This window comes from Prionailurus bengalensis, chromosome C2 (genome assembly GCF_016509475.1).
Source record: "Prionailurus bengalensis isolate Pbe53 chromosome C2, Fcat_Pben_1.1_paternal_pri, whole genome shotgun sequence".
Lineage (NCBI taxonomy): Eukaryota > Metazoa > Chordata > Mammalia > Carnivora > Felidae > Prionailurus > Prionailurus bengalensis.
Genome location: NC_057350.1, coordinates 133,350,054 through 133,370,125, shown reverse-complemented (window position 1 = coordinate 133,370,125; position 20,072 = coordinate 133,350,054). Strand labels below are relative to the sequence as shown.

The window sequence follows — 20,072 nt, the reverse complement described above, 5'->3', positions numbered from 1 at the left end:
CTCTGCCACTGTGCAATTGCATGAGCACTTTCTGGGGCAAGGTGGCACTCGGCCATTGAGACCCTCCCCCAGAGAGTTGGTGTGGGTCCAAGCTTCAGGGGTTTCTGAAGTGTGGGGTTTTGAAACATAACCCCATCTGAGATAGGGGAGGGATGCTTGACAGCGGGTCCATGGGAGTGTGAAGTTCCAGCACCAGAGGCTAGGGAGCTGGGTGAAGCCATTTTCACATCTACTGTACGCCCATGTGTGCATGCACACGAACCCACCTCAGTAAGCTAAGCAGTGCCTCCTAGTGGAGAATGGAGACATTACACCAAGCCCCACCCAACTGAGTGCCCCAGGCACATCCCCCAGAAGACCAGCACAAATCCCTCCACCTGCTTAGTGTATGGATTATAGAGTGGTTCATAGTTTCAGTTCTAGGCGAAACTGGATGTAACTACATTTGAATTTCATTCTGTTTACTGGTTTGTTTATTCAGTTTCTTTCCTTCTGTTTTTGCTTAAATTGTTTTCTTTCTCTTTCTTGGATACAGAAAGAACAAATTATTTTTTGTTTGATTTATTTTATTTTCAATTTAAAAAAATATTCTATTTTATTTTCGTTATTTTACTACATATATATTTTTTTAATTTTTAAAAATTTCCTTTCTCTTTCTCTTTCCTTTCCCTTTTTTCTCTATCAAGCTTCTTTCAATCAGCAGGCTGAAACATACCTAGGATCTAGCTTTCTTAATTGATATTTTTGTTTTGTTTCTGATTTTTTAATTTAAGTTTTTTGGTTAATTTTTTCTTCCTCCAAAATGACAAGATGAAGGCATTCACCCCAAAAGAAAGAACAGGAAGAAATGATGGCCAGAGATTTAATCAACACAGATATAAGTAGAATTTCTGAACTAGAATTTAAATCCAGGATTATAAGAATACTAGCTGGGATTGAAAACAGCATAGAAGACACCAGAGAATCCCTTTCTGCAAAGATAAAAGAAATAAATTCTAGTCAGGCCAAAATTAAAAAGGCTATAACTGAGATGCAACCTTGAATAGATGCCCTGACGGCAGGGATGGACAAAGCAGAGTGCAAATCAGCATATGGAAGATAAGATTATGGAGAACGATGAAGCAGGAAAAAAAGAGGGAAAGAAAGGGAAAAAAATCATGACACAAGATTTAGAGAACTCAGTGACTCATTAAAAAGGGATAACATCTGAATCATAGAAAAAAAAGCCCAAATGTCCATTGACTGATGAATGGGTAAAGAAGATGTGGTGTGTGTACACACACACACACACACACACACACACACACACACAGACACACAGAATGGAATATTATTCTGCGATCAAAAAGAATGAAATCTTGCCATTTGCAACAATGTGCATAGAACTAGAGAGTATTATGCTAACTAAGCAAAATAAGTCAGAGAAAGACAAATATGATATGATTTCACTCATATATAGAATTTAAGAAACAAAACAGATGATCACAGGGGAAGGGAAGCAAAAATAAGATAAAAACAGAGAGGGAGACAAACCATAAGAAACTCTTCAATACAGAGAATAAACAGGGTTGCTGGAGGAGAGATGGGTAGGGAATGGGCTAAACGGGTGATGGGCAGTAAGGAGGGTGCTTGTTGGGATGAGCACTGGGTGTTATACGTAAGTGATGAATCACTAAATTCTATTCCTGAAATCATTATTATACTATATGTTAACTAACTTCAATTTAAATTCAAAAAAATTTTTTAATTAAAAAAAATGTTTTTAAATAGCTACAAGGTAGGGTGGGAAATGTAGTCTAGTTGTGGCCTTAAGAAGAAGAGGGAATGGTTTGTTGATAACCAGTTGTCACATGGACTTTGCTGGATGATTTATTATTATTATTATTATCATTATCACTATTTTGATTTATTAATAGTTTGCTTTTAAGCTTTGATATCAGTTATTAAATTAGTCATAATTGGAAAGGTTGAAGGAAAGAGATAAACATATTTGCCTTCCCCCAAAGCCTTCCCTGAGTGCTCCTCACTCTTGGCTTCTGGCTTGGGCATGTACCAGCCCTAAACACCAGGAATATGCTAGAAAGGCCTCCCTTATGGTATCTACCTCTTTGTATTTTAATGCTGTATTACCTATATGGCCACCACCACCATGAAGGGTCTGCCTGTTCGTGTTTGTAACTCCCACCACACTGCATCTTGCATACTGTGGGCAGCTCCAGATGTATGGAATTTATAAATGACCGAACCTTCAACTCCCTGATCTGCATTCCAACACGACATGACATTGACTGAGTTTTACACACATTGGGAGTCTGAAGACCTGCACGTACCCACAGCAATGATAGTCTCATATCCAGTTTAGAACTGGAGAACTAAATGGCAATAAATGACTGTAATAGATAATACCAACTTCTAATTATGTATATAAGTATACATGTTCTCTAAAAATATCATATTAATGTCCTTCTCATCGGAATTGGGAAAAGCATGAACAGCATGGCTGGAAATTTAACTCAGCTAATGATAACCTTATGTATGTGTTTGGATTAGGTGGATGGATCCAACAGATTTCACGTGTTCGTGTGGGAGACCGAGAGTCCACAGGATGTGGAGCACATGGCCCGCTGCACTCTGTGTTATGGTAAGCCCAGATAGTATTTCTGATAGGACTGATGTTTTTAGAATGGGATGAATTAACTGGTGGCCACAGGCCAGGTCTGCTCTGCAGATGTGTATTTGCTTGATATGTGCAGAGTCTTAGAATCTGGGAATCACTTTTTCTTAGGAATCATCTTGAGAATCACACACACACACCGCATTCCCTTGTGGCCACAGTCAGCCCAAACCAAGTTGTGCCTGACCTCTGTTGATGGGGCAGGCATCTGTGAGTGCCCCATAGTCCCTTTCATCCCTATTGTCTTATCCCTGATCTGCTCTTACCTGTGCTGGCAGGCTCCTGTAGATGGCTGGGCTTGTGTTCCTTACTTAGTGACCCCTTAGTGTATAAGGCAGACCTCTGAAGCTAGACACAAGGGTCCGGGGTTCTAGGAGAACACGGGTGACTGAGTTGGTTAAGCTTCTGACTCTTGATTTTGGCTCAGGTCATGATCTCATGGTCGTGAGATGGAGCCCCACTTAGGATTTTCTCTCCCCCTCGTCCTCTGCCCCTCCTCCCTCTCTAAAAAATACTTAAATTAAATTAAAAGAGTCCTGGGCTCTTTTAACTGGAACTTCCATTGACCACTGGTGGGATATTGGCAAGCCATCCAGTGTCTCTGGGTCTCCAGGTTTCATCACTGTACCTGCCCCCCATGTTAATCTGTGCCAGAGAGAAATTTGTACTAAAGCCCATGCATGCCCAAGTGTGAAGGACTCTCATCCACACCCATAGTTTCTGGGGCCAGAGTGAGGTGAAATTGAAATGAGATTTAATTTTTCCCTCTACTTGATCCACACTTAGACCAAACACTGCCATGGGACATTTGGCTCTGAGAACTCAGTCGAGTCAAATGCAGTAACCGCCATTTGTAGAATATGTTACAGTTGATGAGCTGCTTTCACACCCATCAAATCGTTTGACACATGGCCTCTGGGGGCCTCAGTTCCTTCTCCTGTAGAAGCTTAAACCTAGCTGGTGTTTATTGAGCTTGAACTCTTACATACACCAGGCATTGTTCTGAGCACTTACATCTATTAACTCACTTTTTTTTAAATTTAAACTTCACAAACAACCTCATAAGGTAGGTACTGTTATTATTATCGTTACCTCCATCTGACAAATAAGGAAAACAGTCAGGAAGAAGGCTGGATAATTCATCCAAGTAAGAGAGCCAGGACTGAACCAGGCAGGTGTCTGTGAACCTAGAGATTAGAATGCTGTGGCCTAGTGGCTAAAAAACTTCTAAGTGTGGGATCAGATCTTCTGAATCCTTTCTTCTGAAAAATGGGCACGTTTACTTACAGGGCCCATCAGCTTGCCTTGTTAACACAATGCTGGTAGAGCTCAGCAGCAGCTATTCTTACCGAGAGGCTGGAAATGTGTTTGCATGGAAAAGAAAGGGATGCCTGGTAACCCCAACCTCTCTTGGCGCTTCCTCCCCAGACAAGTGCAGACCAGCCCCAGAGTGCACGGCGAGCGTGCCGGGACCCCTGGCAGTAGACATGGACGTGGCATTCATGGTGGACAGCTCCTATGGCGTTGGGGCTGACGTGTACCGTGCCGCCCTGAGTCTAGTGGACGCCATGCTCGGCGATCTGGAGGTGGCCGCACAGCCGAGCACGTCCCCCCATGGGTCGCGCGTGGCCCTGGTGACGCACACAACTCCAGGCTTCTGGCCAGGTGCGGGGCAACCCCCTGTGCTGGAGGGCTTCCATCTCACCTCCTACGGCCACCGGCTGCAGATGCAGAGGCACCTCCGCGAGGCCGCCAGTGGCCCTCTACGGGGAGCTCCCGCCCTGGGCCACGCCCTGGAATGGACTCTGGAGAAGGTGCTCCTGGCAGCCCCTCTGCCCAGGCGGGTGCAGGTCCTCTTCCCCATCGTGGCCAGCGAGACCAGCGCCTGGGACCGGGAGAAGCTAAGGACTCTGTCCCTGGAGGCCAAGTGCAAGGGCATCACTGTGTTTGTGCTGGCCTTGGGCCCCGGTGTAGGGGCCCACGAGCTGGCGGAGCTGACTGACGTGGCCAGCCTCCCCTCTGAGCAGCATCTGCTGCGCCTGGAGGGCGTCTCAGGCCCAGAAGTAGCCTATGCCCAGGGGTTCACCCGGGCCTTCCTGAAGCTCCTAAAAAGTAAGCACTGGGGATGCTCTGGGTGGGGTGGGGAGAGGAACTTACCAGAGCCTGGCATCTGGGAGATCAGGCACCCATTGCCCCCTTCACCTTGCTGAGGTGTGCCTCAAAACCCTGAGCTATCATTGCCCTGACACCGTGCCAAGCCTGGTGCTGGCTTGATGGCTCACTTGGTGGCTGAGAGGCCTCAGGTTTCTGCTTAACCTTTTGATTTTCTCATTTACCCAAATGAGGATCACAGTCTCTTCCTTATTTGTGAAGCCTACATTCAAATATGGGTGCTTTGAAAGCCCAGTGTTGTACAAATTTAAGGCATAGTTATTGTTATTCTGTATCCAGGAATAGAGTCTGGAATCCAGTGGCATATAACAGTGCTTCTTGAATTTTAATGTGCACATCTGTCTCCCAGGGATCATGTTAAAATGTAGATTCTGACTCAGTCGGTCTCGGTTGAGGCCTGACATTCTGCATTTTTAATAAGCTCACAGCGATGCTAGTGATGCCGGTCCATGGACCACACCTTGGATAATAAGAGTGAAGGACATTTATTTTCAGAGGTCTCCAGAGACTTTCCAGGAACTGGGGACACAGGACGGATGTCTCGGGTCTCCCACCTCAGGCTGGGTGGATGAAGCCAGCAGGGAAGATGAAGGGGCACTGTGCCAGTGGGTCCTGGCCCAGATTCTTCCCTGCCTCCTGTCCTAGGATCCCTACCTCCAGTCAGAACTAGTTGAACCAAATTCATAGACAGCCAGTTCCTGTGTCCCTAGCACGATAATGCAGAGTGTTAGGGTTGGGTGTGGGTATTATCACGATCACCTTTCCAGGAGCTTCTGTTGGGCTTTGTCTACCAACATGCAGTCTAAGACAACTCATGTGCAGGGTGCCTTCTTGTGACACATCGGGCCTTCTTGCTCTCCTTACAGGGCGACATTCGCTTCTGCATTTATAAGGGGGTATGACATCCCATTGGGGCCTTGAGGGATGCCTGCCCCTTCATCACTGAAGGAATAAAGGGAAGCTAATGGACATCTTAGAAGTACTGACAGCATTTGTGCCTCTTGGATTCTAGAAGTACAAAGATCAGTGAATTGGTGCTAGTCCTGGCTTTACCACAAGTGAGCTGTGTGACCCTAGAAAGTCATCGAGGGGCGCCTGGGTGGCGCAGTCAGTTGAGCGTCCGACTTCAGCCAGGTCACGATCTTGCGGTCCGTGAGTTCGAGCCCCGCGTCAGGCTCTGGGCTGATGGCTTGGAGCCTGGAGCCTGTTTCCGATTCTGTGGTCTCCCTCTCTCTCTGCCCCTCCCCTGTTCATGCTCTGTCTCTCTCTGTCTCAAAAATAAATAAAAAATGTTGAAAAAAAAAAAAAGAAAGTCATCGAAACACTCTGAATTTCAGATTCCTTATCTTCGTAGGAGGTACAGGAGAGAATTATAATAGACGGCTGGTGGCTTAGTGACTCTGAGGGAGAAGCAGGTGGAGGGAATCACTTTTCTAGTCTGTTCCAATTTCATTTTGTTTTTGTATGTTTTATTTTGTTAGGTTTAATTTTATGTTTTGGTATATTTTATGTTCGATTTTATTTTATATTATTTATGGGATAGAATGAATTTTATGGGGTTTTTTTTGTTTTTCTTTGCTTGTATTTTAGTATTTATTTTATGCTTTATTTGAATTTATTTTATATATATAGTTTTTTCATTTTGTGTCAGGGACTTCTGGGATTTTGTTTTGTTTGATTTTATTTTTATTTTTGATGCTTTTTATTTTGTTTTAGTGCATATTTGATTTTATTTTGTCTTTAAAATTTTATGTCTTAATGGACAACATTTTGTTTTTATGCTTTATTTTACTATATGCTTCTGTTACTTTAAAAAAATTTTTTTTAAGCGTTTATTTATTTTTGAGAGAGACTGAGACAGAATGCGAGTGGGTTAGGGACAGAGAGAGAGGGAGACACAGAATCCGAAGCCGGCTCCAGGCTCCGAGCTGTCAGCACAGAGCCAGACGCGGGGCTCGAACTCACGAGCTGTGAGATCATGACCTGAGCCGAAGTCGAACGTGCCACCCAGGCGCCCCAATGCTTCTGTTATTTTTAAGTTTTATGTTATTTTATGCTTGATTTGACTTGACTTAATTTTTTATTTTCTTTGTAGGTGGAGCAAACCAGTACCCATCTCCAGAGCTCATTAGAAAATGCGGGGGCCCGAACCGAGGGGACACTCTGCTGCAGTCATTTAGGTCTCCCAGCAGGTAGGCTGAAGGCAGAGCTGAGGTTGTGTCACATCTCTGTCCCTTGCAGGAGACTCTGTCCCTAAAGAAAGGTCACAGGCAATGCCAGTCCTTGACCTGACCCAAACCACAGGGGCAAGGATGCTCCTGTGTTTGACAACTCCGAAATGGTTTGGGTTTTCTTATTTTTTAATGTTAAGAGTAATATAGGGACAATATAAAAAATTTAAAGGGCCCATCAGTATATAAAAGCAAAAAATAACACAGTCTCATTCTACTACACCCTGCCAGCCCCTCATACCATGTCTCAGAGGCAAAATTAATAATGCTAAACATATTATTTTGATATTTGTCCAAACCTGAGACCATAGCTAATTGGATACCGAAGTCATCAGGAAATGCTCAAAACCTACAGTTTATCGAGCCTGCCAGTGTCAACTGGGAACTGAACCTTCCAGTTCCTGCGGTTCAGTTTTGCAGTTTGAGATGGATTGTCTCTGTGCAGGTTGCCCAAGGGCCAGGTTGGCATATCTGGCTTTGCTGACGATTTGGAAGCACTTGAAATGACAGACTTTTTCCGAGAGAATAGAAAAGCCACAGTGAAATCTATAACTCAGCAAGAAGCACTAGAAAATTATAAGAATGTATATGATGCTGAAGGAAATGAACAAGAAATGCCTGCAAAACAGAAACGAACCGGGATAAAAAGAAATTCAGGTACTGCCTATGGTAACAACCAAACTACTCCTTGTTCCTTCGGTTGTTTTTATTTTTAATTCCTGTGCACTGTGTTCACATGCAAATTTTGGCTTTGAATACACTTTTTCCTTTCAAATGCGCAAATTCAGTAGGGGGGTCAGCCCTACTTAGGTTAAATGAAAGATAATGGTCTAGAAGTTTTGAATGTGCCCAGATGGTTTACCATCTGGGGCTACTAGCTAGGTGGCCATGGGAAAATTATTTCATCCTTCTGTGGCTCAGTTTTCTGATCTGTAAAATGGGGATTATGTGAATCTTTACTTCATAGGATTATTTGAAGAATGAAACTTGATAATGCATGTGTTTGTCACAGAGAGGGATACAAGTTAGCTATTAAGATATCAGTGGTATGTCCTACCTCTTGGATTCTAACGCAAACACATGTCCAAAGGGAAATAACAAAACCAGACAGATCTAGGAACTGGGACTCCTGGCATAGACAGCAACGTTTCACCTCCTTAGGCTGAACATTAAGCATAGAAGAACTTACCTTGTCAGTTATTATATTTTCAGTATATAATATCCTCAGGTAATCTTACTAAAGCAATGATTTTAAGTCTTGGCTGTACACCAGAACCACCTTAGAATCCAAACACTGTCAATGCCTGGACCTCAGCCCAGACCAATGCAGTCACGGGCTCTGGGTGTGGAACTTACCCAGCGAGTCCACTGAGCAAACAAGTGTGACAACTGTTCTAAGGCTCCGTATCCCTCACGTTCAAAGTGAAAGAGATGGAGGAGAGCTTACTGGTTATCGAATCCGATCCCATTCGCAGCCAAACACTGAGGCCGGAAGTCCCCTCAAATTTCCCACCCCTCTGTAACGTGGCTCTGGTCAGTTCCTCTCCTGATGCATTCCAAGGGCACCCTAAACCTTCACCACCTCCCCAAGCTCCTTCCGCCACGTCCCTTCCTCTAACAGATGCCCTTATTTTATTTTTATGATTTTTTTTGCTTTGAAAAGAAATAAAGGTGGCCAGGTACAACTTCCTGTGACATCCCATATGCCTGGCCGCACACCTTCTCCTCCAGCCGTCCACTCAGAGAAGAGAGCAAGCCCTTGTCTTCAAGCATGTTCCAAACCGTCGAGAAAGACCAAAGGGCTCTTTCAAGCCCCACTGACTTGGGTTCGTTGGGGACTGTTAACCACTAGCCTCCTCTTCAAACCTCATCCTCTCTTAGCTTCAGATATAGCATTCTTATCTTGGTCTTCCACTCCCGACTGGTCTATCCTGTGGGCTCCTCCCCCCGGGTCCATCCTCACAGCGGGGGTCTAGGTTTTATGGAACCTGATGTTTACACAACACCTACATTTAAGCCTCTCTTTAAGAAAACAAAATTATAACAATTCAGTACAAAGAGTATTTCTTTAGAAGAGGATTATGCAGGTGAAGGGCCCAGAAGCTTAGGCTTAGTTAATTTCATGGTGAACCCGCAATACTCTCCCCCAGAGGCTGCGGTCAGCCCCCTGAGCACTCTGGGCACATGCCCTGGGGCGAGCTTTCCTGCCATGACTTCGGCTCTCCCCTGTGTGCTCCAAATCCGTATCTTCTACCTTCACTCTCTTGAGCTGCAGACCAGTGTATTCACCTACCCTCCACATTGCACCACGGCACATGCCCTCAGTCATCTCAAACAAATTCAGTTAAATGAGCTGGATTTGTCTTTCCCATTCATACCTTCTCCTCCTCTGTTCCTTTACTGGAATGCACCACCATCAGCCCAGGAATGGAAAGTCAAAACCCAAACATCACGCTTCTCATTCTCTCCTCGCCTCCCACCTCCAGCTGGTGACCAGATCTTGGTGTGACTTCCTCCTTGGCATCTCCGAGGTCCATCTCTCTTTCCTGCATCTTCCTCCCCACAGCTTGGCTTTCACTTCAAGTGTAACTGTGGAGTTCTCCATCTGGTCTCATTTCTTCCAATTTGGCTTGCTTCCACTTGCAGTTTGAGCACCAAGTTCATTTTCTGATGTTCCTGCACATGTGGCCATGCCGTTTCTTTTCTTCTGCATTTCCCCATCATTTAGCAAACAATGTTTCCGTGCCGGGGTAAGGGACACATGCCTCTGTGATCACACCCCTGCTGTGGTCCTCCAGGGCCTCATTGGCTGCCACTCCCCTGCAGATGCCTTTTGCACTATTTGCCCCTGATGCCCTGTTATTTATCCCGACCCACCATGGAGGTGCTCACTCTCACCTGCCCTTCTCTACAGTGTCCACCTATACCACATCTACTCACCTTTGGCTACGCAGTTCAAGTTTCACCTCTACTTAGAGTCTATTCTGGCCCAGGGAGATATTAAATTTTCATAGCCTCCTTTGTGTCCCTGCATCTTCAGGTAAATTCTGCCACAGCACTGGCAACCATCTATTGCACCTACTTGTGAAGAATTAAATGAGTATCCTCTCTTTTCACAGAACAAGGCTGCTCTTGGTATATTTTCAATTTCAGTGTATTCTCCAAAGCACACAGGTCTATTTTTTTTGTGTGTTTTTTTTCCCCCTGCAGATAGGACTACATGATAAGGCATATATACTAGGAGACGGACCCATACCTGTCCAACAAACTTCTTTCTCTCCCCCTTTTTTCCCCTTCATTCTTGGATTTTATGGACCTGTTTGAGTAATGCTGTTGTTGGATCTTTCTAATAAGACAAAAGTTAATACTCATGGTGAAAATAATGTAAATGTAAAATTGGGGGGCTAGCACTAATTGCTTGGGTAACACTCATTGCCCCCCATGCCATATCCTACTGATAGAATGAAGACTCTGAGTGTTAGGTTACAAAGAATACCTCAGAGACAAAGCATCAAAGATTTACTCACTTCTAGGTGCACCGAACAACCACTAGCCATATTGGCTATCTAAATTTAAATAATTTGGGGGCGCCTGGGTGGCTCAGTTGCTTAAGCAGCCAACTTCAGCTCAGGTCATGATCTCACAGCTCAAAGGCTCATGAGTTCGAGCCCCATGTTGGGCTCTGTGCTGACAGCTCAGAGCCTGGAGCCTGCTTCAGATTCTGTGTCTCTCTCTTTCTCTGCCCCTCCCCTGCTAGCGCTCTGCCTCTGTCTCCAAAATAAATTAACATTAAAAACAATAAATTTAAATAATTTGAAATTAAATAAAACCAAAAAATCACTTTCTTACTCGCAATAGCTACACTTCAAATACTCAGTAGACACTGGGTATTTATGTGCAAAGATAGAACGTTTCCCTCATTGAAGGAAGTTCTGGATGGTGCTGCTCTAGAAGTATAATCTAGAAGAAGCAGCCTCTGTTTGTCTCCCAGACTAAAGGCAAGGGTAGGGCTTTAAAGGCAAAAGCCACAGTGTCACTAAGAGAAGTGAATTATCTGTTTATTTTTTTTCTTCCAAGTTTTTATTTAAATTCCAATTAACATACAGTGTAATATTAGTTTCAGGTGTAGAATTTAGTGACTCAACACTATGGTAGAATACCCGGTATTCATCACAAGTGTCCTTAATACCCATCACCCATTTAACCCATCCCCTCACCCACCTCCCCTCCAGCAACCCTCAGTGTGTTCTCTGTAGTTAAAAATCTGTTTCTTGGTTTTCCTCTCTTTTTCTTCCTTTTTATGTTTGTTTGTTAAATTCCATATGAGTGAAATCATATGGTATGTCTTTCTCTGACTTATTTCACTTGGCATCATACTCTCTAACTCCATCCATGTTATTGCAAATGGCAAGATTTCATTCTTTTTGATAGCTGAATTATATTCCATTATATATATATATGAATTATATTCCATTATATATATGTATATTGTGTATATACACTCTCTCTATATACACACTATACATATATACACATATATTTTGTGTATATATGTGTGTGTATATATGTGTGTGTATATATGTGTGTATATATATGTGTATATATATGTGTATATATGTATAGTGTGTATATATATATGTGTATGTATATATGTGTATATATATGTGTGTGTGTCTACACACACACACACACACACACACACCCCACATCTTTATCCATTCATCAGTCAATGAACATTTGGGTTTTCCATAATTGGGCTACTGTTGATAATGCTGCTGTAAACATTAGGATACATGTACCCCTTCAAATCTGTATTTTGTAGCCTTTGGGTAAATAGTAGTTCAGTTACTGGATCGTAAGGTAGTTCTATTTTTAACTTTTGAGGAACCTCTGTACTGTTTTTCAGAGTGGCTGCACCAGTTTGCAAGCCCACCAACAGTACAGCAGGGTTCCCGTTTCTCAGTAGAAATTGGCAGATATTGGCAGAAAAGCCAATATCTGTTGCTTCCTGTGTTGTTGATTTTAGCCATTCTGACAGGTGTGAAGTGATATCACATTGTAGTTTTTTAAAGTTTGTTTGCTTGTTTGTTTGTTTATTTATTTATTTTGAGGGGGGGGAGGGGCAGAGAGAGAGGAAAGAGAGAGAATCCCAAGCAGGCTCTGCACTGTGGGGTTTGAACTTGGCCAGCTGTGAGATCACGACCTGAGCTGAAATCAAGAGTTGGATACTTAACTGAATGAGCCACCCAGTTGTCCCTCATTGTAGTTTTTTTAAAGTTTATTTTATTTATTTTGAGAGAGCACACCTGTATGCTGAATGGGGGAGGGCCAGAGAGAGAGGGAGAGAGAGAGTCACAGGCAGGCTCTGTGCTGTCAACATGGAGCCCAATGTGGGGTTTGATCTCATGAACTGTGCGATCATGACTTGAGCTGAAATTAAGAGCCAGATGCTTAACTGAGTAAGCCACCCAGGCTTCCCTCTCATTGTAGTTTTGATTTACATTTCCCTGATGATGAGTGGTGTTGAGCATCTTTTCATGTGTTTTTCATCTGTATGTCTTCTTTAGAAAAATGTCTGTTCATGTCTTTTGCCCAGTTTTTAACTTGGATTGTCTTTTGGGTATTGAGTTTAAAAGTTCTTTGCATAGTTTGGATATTAACACTTTGTCAGATATGTCATTTGCAAGTATCTTCTCCCATTCCATAGGTTGCCTTTTATTTTGTTGATTGTTTCCTTCACTGTGAAGAAGTTTTTTATTTTGATGAAGTCCCAGTAGTTTATTTTTGCTTTATGAATGATTGGTTTAAACAAGTCCTTGGCTTGTTAAATTAGAGGGCACCAGATGATTGCTGAGCCGCAAGTCTGTTTATTGAATCTACAGAGTATAGCCAAAAGTTCGCCACTGGAGTGTTTTCCTGTTGACTCCAACAAGTTTTGGAGAAGCATTTGCTTCTCGTGGACAATTTCCATGATCAAATCTTTACCCTACTAAGAGTATATTTCCTTCCCTTGGGTCCAGCACATCTGATCACTCCTTCAAGAAAACTAGTCTGTGCTGATTATGCCAATGGGAGGTGTCTTCCAAGGAACAGACAATGAATTTTAGCCCCTTGCTTTCTGAAGACATTATCTTCTTTATTTGGTGGTGCTTGGAAGACCCAGGGGAAACCATCTGGAGCATGGTTTATTCTATACTGTATGGTCGAACTCAGACAGGAATATTTTTCTGTGACTTCAAGTGTACCCAAGGAAATTGGTTCTCTCTGGAAGGCACAAGTTACATACGTGGGGAAATTAGCGTCTGATTTAAAATTCAGGGCATCTCAAATCTTGCTCTGTTGTAACTTGTTGATCTCAAAACTATTTTATTCTCCAGAAACATCATGTTTTTCTTAGAAGAGATATTTTAACTTCTTGGGCAAGTGTCAGGGTATACTATATAATAAATAAGCTGCCTTTTTGCTAGGCCATTAGATGGCTGGAGGTTTGGGATTAGGCAAGGGATTGATACGGTTTGAAAAAGAGGGAGAGGGGCCCCTGGGTGGCTCAGTCGGTTAAGCGGCCGACTTCGGCTCAGGTCACAATCTCGCGGTTCGTGAGTTCGAGCCCCACGTCGGGCTCTGTGCTGACTGCTCAGAGCCTGGAGCCTGTTTCGGATTCTGTGTCTCCCTCTCTCTCTGCCCCTCCCCTGTTCATGCTCTGTCTCTGTCTCAAAAATAAATAAACATTAAAAAAAAAAAGAAAAAGAGGGAGATGAGTATTATAAGCAACTGAGGAGTTTCTTGGTATCAGAAAGCTTTATTCATTCATTTGTTCACTCATTTCTACATTGTCTAGCATACATTCCATATGCCAGGTACTGATCAAAATGATAGTTACAACTGTATTGCACTTTTCATGCACTTATAAAAACATTGGGATGTGGGTTTTTTTTAATTGCTTTTACGGTTGAAGAAATTGAGGCTCAGAGAGGATAAGCTCAGGCTCACACAGCCAGTTGGGGGTGAGATTAGGATTCATTCCCAGTCTGTGTCTCCAAACCATCGTTCCTTTGCTGTCAGGCTCACGCAGGAAGTTCAGCTCTCTCTGCATTCGTTTTGCTGCAGGCCCTTGTTCCCTCGATCCAATGGAAGGCGAGTGCCAGAATTACACCCTGAGATGGTACTATGACAAGGAGAAGCAGGCCTGCCAACAGTTCTGGTATGGCAGTTGCGGGGGCAACGCGAACGGGTTCCAAACTAAGGCAGAGTGTGAGGCCCGGTGTGTCCCAACACCCCTGTAGGGCCTTGCAGCTGCTTCTGTTTTCAGAGCTGACGAAAATGAGATTACCTTTCCTGAGACAGTACCACACGGCTCATAAATTATGTAGCTCACTCTACAATCTCATTGGTCGGGTTCCTAACCCCTGAATTTTTTCCTACGAGCGAGGACGTGGGCCAGATGATTTGTCACTTGAGAAGGACTGCATTCTAGTGGTTAAAAAGACTAACCGAAAGTTCCTGCAAGTATGTCAAGGACTTAGAACTGAATGAAAAAGAAACTTGAATTTTACCTACAACATTACTTAAAAGAAAAATTTTTTTTTTGGCTCTGTGGCAAAAGAAAACTCAATGGAAGCAGTGAATAAAGCCTAATTTGGAAGTGAGTTGCAACTTGAATTCTTGTTTGTCACTAAGAGAACATGGAAGTGTTAGTCAAAGTGGGGGTCTGGGAATTTTTAATGTGATATTTAATCCATGCTACTCAGTGTAAAAATAAAGGTATTTTGACTAAGTCACTTGGTGTGAAACTGCGTGTGATACCTGCTCACTGCAACCTGTGTTATATTTTGTGACATAGCAGATGATGGTGAGAAAGCAGTGAGTTTGCCGTGGGACTGAGTCTTTGTCATCTGTTATGACTCTTGTGCTTTGAAACTTGGTGACTCAACAATTAAAGGTGATGTTTTCAATGCAAATATGAAATGAAGGGTCTAGGTTCACCCTGGATGAGAAGTTTTTCCATATAGATAGTGAAGACATTATGATTTTGGGAGCTCTTCCTCTGGCTTCATGGCTCTATCCCCCAGGCCTCTAACTTGGGCCCAGCTTCAGGGCAGAAATGGGCACTACATGGAATTCTAGAGTTGCTAGATATTGAGGGTGCCTGATGTGGGGCCTTGGGAGGGTCATGTACGAGTCCGTTTGGGCTGCCATAGCAGAATACCACAGACTGCGTGGCTTAAACATCAGGAACTTCCTTCTCATAGTTCTGGAAGTCCAAACTAGACTGGAAGTCTAAGACCAAAGTGTGGACGGTTTGAAAAAAGAAGAGGGCTCCTGGGTTTGAGAAAGCTGCCCTCTCACTCTGCCCTCAAATGGCCTTTCCTCTGTGGGGAGAGAGTGAAGGAGGGAGGAAGGGAGGGAGTGAGGGAATGAGGATGGGGGCGGGGAGAGAGGGAGAAGGAGAGAAAGGGAGGGAGAGTTCTCTCGTGTCTCTTCTGACGAGGACACTAATTCCATAGAATTAGAACTCTATCCTTATGACCTCATTTAACCTTAATTACCTCCTAAAGGCTGTATCTCCAAATGCAGTCACATTGGGGCTTCAGTATATGAATTTTGAGGTGACATAAACATTCAGTCTATGAAGGATCACAAGCAGCTGGTGGGTGCCCCCACAGACCCAGAGGGGAGTTTGCTCTCTGGCAAGTTTCTGGTTCAACAGAATCCTATTTGTTCCTCCTCTCAGCCCAGTGACAAAGGAGATGGGATAGGAACCAGTTTTATATAAAATAATCACAGAAACATTAACGTTTTGATTCCATTTCTATGGCAATTATTTTTATCTGATCACAAAATGATAACTATGTGTTCATGGCAAGAAGTTTGTCAAACACAGAAAAGCACATGAAAGAAATAAATATCACTTGTAATCTTTTCTCCAAAAGGTAATCATTTGGTATAATCCAGAAATGCCTAGAATACTATCTTTTTGCCCTTCCTTAGCACACTACCTTGTACCTGATTTTGCTAACACATTTTCATGATTAGAATGAAACGGAAATGTTCCATCTTGTTTGAAAGAGCTGCTCGTTGTGCAGGTGTGTGTATGCGTTTCTCTCTTTTAGGCGTAACCTCAGCTGCCTGGGCATAAAGGGGTTGAGCATATCTATCCTGAGGATGGTATGTGATTTGAGCTGTGATCTGTTTTCCACTTCTTATCCACACCCTGCCCTTCCAGTGTCTAGAAATTGAGAACCCAAAGGCAAAGATTCAATATAAGAGGAATGTTGGGAGGAGTTGTTCAGGTGTTGGCTGTTGCCATCCTTGGAACGCTTAGAAGGTCCGCCTGTAGTTCTCCTTGCATTTAGTAGATGGTGGTATAACTCTTCCTCAGAGCTCCTCTGACCCAAGCAGAAAGTGTACTTGGAAAGCTTTCAGGGAAGAGAGGGCAATAAACCACAAGAGACTCTTAATGATAGAGAACAAACTAAGGGTTGATGGAGGGATGTGGGTGGAAGATGGGCTGGATGGCTGATGGGTATTAAGGAGGGCAACTGTTGTGATGAACACTGGATATTGTGTGTAAGTGATGAATCGCTGAATTCTTCTGAAACCAATATTGCACTATATGTTAACTAAAATGTAAATTTTAAAAATGTTAAAAAAAAAAGAAAAGAAAAGAAAAAAGAAAAGCCATGAGTTAGACAATCTGACCAAGGATTGGAAACAATATCTATTGTTCTAGATAGTATTCAATTTATAAGACACTTTCCAACATTATTTCATGTACTTACCTACTCCTACCACTAAATCTTGGATGTTGGCATTGTTCTTTCTAATTTTTCCCCTTGTTCTTCCCATTCTCAGAAAGGTGAAGCTTCTTGACCCAGGCACCTAACAGAAACTGGCTTGGAATTCTTTTTGATCCCCAGAACAGTGCTCCTTCAGCTCTACTCCATTGTTCCAAAACATTGGCTGCCACCGAAGGTCAGAGAATTCTGAAGGTCAGAGCCCAAAGTGGGTCGGGTAGGAGGATAGACTGAGACAGAAGAGAGAAATTTCCTGCTTGACGTAAAGGAGCTGGACTTTGCTGTCTACCTCAGATGCTCCCCTCCCAGCCCTGGGGGTTCTGGTCTGGCCCAAGTCTGGAAGAGGAAACAGCAGGGATGGACTGAAAGAAAAGCTGACCTGTGAGGCAAGGAATCTTAAGGACAGCCCTGGCCAACCCCACAGGGAGCTTTGGAGCTAAAAGTCTGGCCAAAGTTGTCTCAGGTGTGTGGAATTAGTTGGGACCAATGGCTGCCTCCACTAGCCGTTGAAAGTGGGATGCCCCAGGAAGGGCACACTCGTGGGTGAGGCAGCTCTGAAGGGGCCCACCTGAGAGCTGTCTGCCAACCGTGCTCCTGGAAGCTGGGGCAACATCCCTCTGTTGAGGGGACCTCTGGGGGATGCATCTGCATCACAGTGCTGTTACAGGGAATGTCCTTCTGCATTGTTTCCAAATTTCCAAAGCTTCCTGAATCCGATAGGACACACTCAGAAGCATTAGTGTAGCATCCGAGGCCTCAGAGATTGGGTCTTCGCATCCAGTCTCTGGCTTCACCGACGGTGACAGTTGTTCTGTCCCTTCAAGTTTTCACTTGAACAATACTAAATAGAACATGTATAGTTTTCTGGAAATTCGACATCCTATTTATCCATGCTGCTGCCTTTGGTGATACTTCTGTGGGGAGTGCCCTTTTAATTCTTTTGTTTGTAAAGTATTTCATAGGCATCTACCAGATCCATTACCTGTATCAAAATCCAGCTCAGGTCTCATTGCCTCTCTGAAAACTCCTCTGATTATCCCTTTTAAAGAAAGAATTAGTCATTACCTGCCATAGGCTGACTTGGGCACACTTCTGTTTTTGCCTTTTTTCCACTATGTTTACATCATTTACCTATCAGTCTCCTTAGACTGTGAGTTTTTTCACCTTAGAACCGACTGCCCTGCACAGGGCCCAACTGATTTTCTTTCAGTCCTGATTTTGTAACTCTCTATCTGTTTTTAGAGACTGTTAGAAAGGAACCCCCACCCCCAACAATGCTTGACTCATGCCATACCTCTCACTGTAGAAACTTTCTCTGCTTTGTAGATGTTCTGCACTTGTTCCAGATGTCAGGACATCAGTGCCCCATCAGCCAAGTGGAAAAAGTTTTGTGTGTTTTTAATTTCCTCTTTGGATCAGTTATCATATCATCACTATAAACTGTTTTGGGGATATTGGTTTTTCTGATGAAGGAATTAAGATTAGAAAGGCCAAGTGAAATCAAATCTCATGTAATGAATCATTTGGTAGCCTAAAGTTAGAATAATTTTTGTTATTAAATTTTATTAAACTTTGTTAAATTTTTGCCATCTTGAGATCTTGTGTTGGATTATTCCTTTGGTTTTTGAATAGTCCCAGAGGTATGTTTTCAATGTAGCTGGGGATTCATAGTTGGGACGGTGGTGTTATGGGAAATACCAAGACTGGGCACCAGAATTCAGCATCTGATTCCCTCTGTGATTTCCCTGGTGACGTACACAACTGACTCCATTTTTTCTGGACCTTGGTCTTTTCTGGCTGAGGAGACAGGGATGAGAAGAACATCTCTTGCCTCCTGTAGTCTGTCTAAATTTTGCACACAAACTAATCCATTCCTTCTTTGGCTCTTCTCTTACCTTAGGCACCTAAAAGAAGCAAGCCCAGCTGAGGACAAAATAACCACCCAGTGGAGTCCAACACAAATTGTTGCCCCGCAGTATAATGAGCTGAATAAATGATTGTTGTTTTAGAACACTAAGTTTTGGGGTGATATAATTTGAAGAAAGTTGGGCTGAGCTGGCTCATGTATCTGCAGCCAGCCACCAGTCTGTTGACCAGTTAGCTGGCTTAGGGTATCTTCCTAATGAGAAAACAATTATATATTTGTATGCATCTAGTAATAAAGCCTTAAAATATATAAAACACCAATGCAGTTAAGTTAAAGGAAGCTTTAGAAGCAGAAGAATGGGAAAGGAAGAAGTAATATAATCTCTGTTTGTAGATGATATGGATATGTTTCTGGAAAAATAAAAAGATCTAAGAGAACAGCAGTGTTACAGATAGAGACTGCTCTATCAGCCTGGATCTTGCGGTGATCAGGAACAACTTACCATGAAGGACACAAAATACAGCTGAGAAGGAACCTTTTTTGCTGTAAACCACTGAGATTTAGGGGATGTTACTGCAGCATTACCGAGCCTATTCCCAGGGATATGGATAGAGAGCAATGGGGACTCACAAACATGGTTCTAAGGAGTGAAAATTAGAAATAATTCTGGCATTTTCTATTCAAATTAAAAATACAAATACCCTGGACCAGCAACTTCAGTCTTAGGTGTATCCCCTGGAAACTCATGTGCATGAATGATCACCGGGATACATACACGTTAATGTGCAATGTTCACAGCACCAAGTTCAGACCCCCAAGTCATGAACAACCCATATGTCCATTAATAAAGACATGGGTGAACATGCTGTGCTACATTAAAACAGGGTGTACAGAAATGGAAATGAGTTAATGAAACTGAATTAAGATTTGGCAACATGGCTGAATCTTACAAAAGATATTTTTGAGAGAAAGGAATATGCACAGAATAGGATTCCATTCATCTGAGCTTCAAAAACAGGCAAAATTAAATTATATTGCTATACCTTATGTGGTGAGACTAGGCAGAAAAAAAGCAAAGATGCAGTTACCATTGGAGTCAGGATGGCAATGTGGTACAGGCTGTGATGTGTCACCCATACCCGCCTTTTAGGAATGAAGAATTCTTTCCTCCAGCTGCTGTGAGTGCTGCTGGTTGGTGACCCTCAGAGGCTAGCCTTCACTGGAGATTTCCTCGGTTGAAGAAAAACTCGCATCCTGCCATGGGCAGATGTAACCGGTGACTGGTCAGTATTAAATTTAAATTATAAAGGTCCAACCCCACCACTTGGGACACT

General features: G+C 43.1%; 1 protein-coding gene and 2 long non-coding RNA genes across 5 annotated transcripts in view; 2 read left to right on the top strand and 1 right to left on the bottom strand.

Moving 5' to 3' along the window:
* Positions 1–14,855, top strand: part of LOC122492004 (collagen alpha-4(VI) chain-like) — a 118,951-nt gene extending 104,096 nt beyond the window's left edge. Inside the window, exons 33-37 of one of the 3 annotated variants that reach the window (XM_043595425.1) lie at positions 2,551–2,641; positions 4,103–4,786; positions 6,942–7,038; positions 7,523–7,734; positions 14,185–14,855. In XM_043595425.1, coding sequence (XP_043451360.1) covers positions 2,551–2,641; positions 4,103–4,786; positions 6,942–7,038; positions 7,523–7,734; positions 14,185–14,360 — 1,260 coding nt within the window. In that variant the 3' untranslated portion in view covers positions 14,361–14,855. The remainder of the gene's footprint in view (positions 1–2,550; positions 2,642–4,102; positions 4,787–6,941; positions 7,039–7,522; positions 7,735–14,184) is intronic. The other 2 variants (XM_043595428.1, XM_043595427.1) reach the window with 2 other exon arrangements.
* On the bottom strand, positions 10,225–16,961 carry LOC122492006. Its single transcript, XR_006299509.1, has 2 exons — positions 16,857–16,961; positions 10,225–10,423 (listed from the first exon to the last, which is right to left on the bottom strand). It is a non-coding gene; the product is annotated as an uncharacterized LOC122492006 (long non-coding RNA).
* Positions 16,962–17,226: 265 nt separating this feature from the next.
* Positions 17,227–18,888, top strand: LOC122492005. Its single transcript, XR_006299508.1, has 2 exons — positions 17,227–17,334; positions 18,772–18,888. It is a non-coding gene; the product is annotated as an uncharacterized LOC122492005 (long non-coding RNA).
* The last annotated feature ends 1,184 nt before the right edge of the window (positions 18,889–20,072 follow it).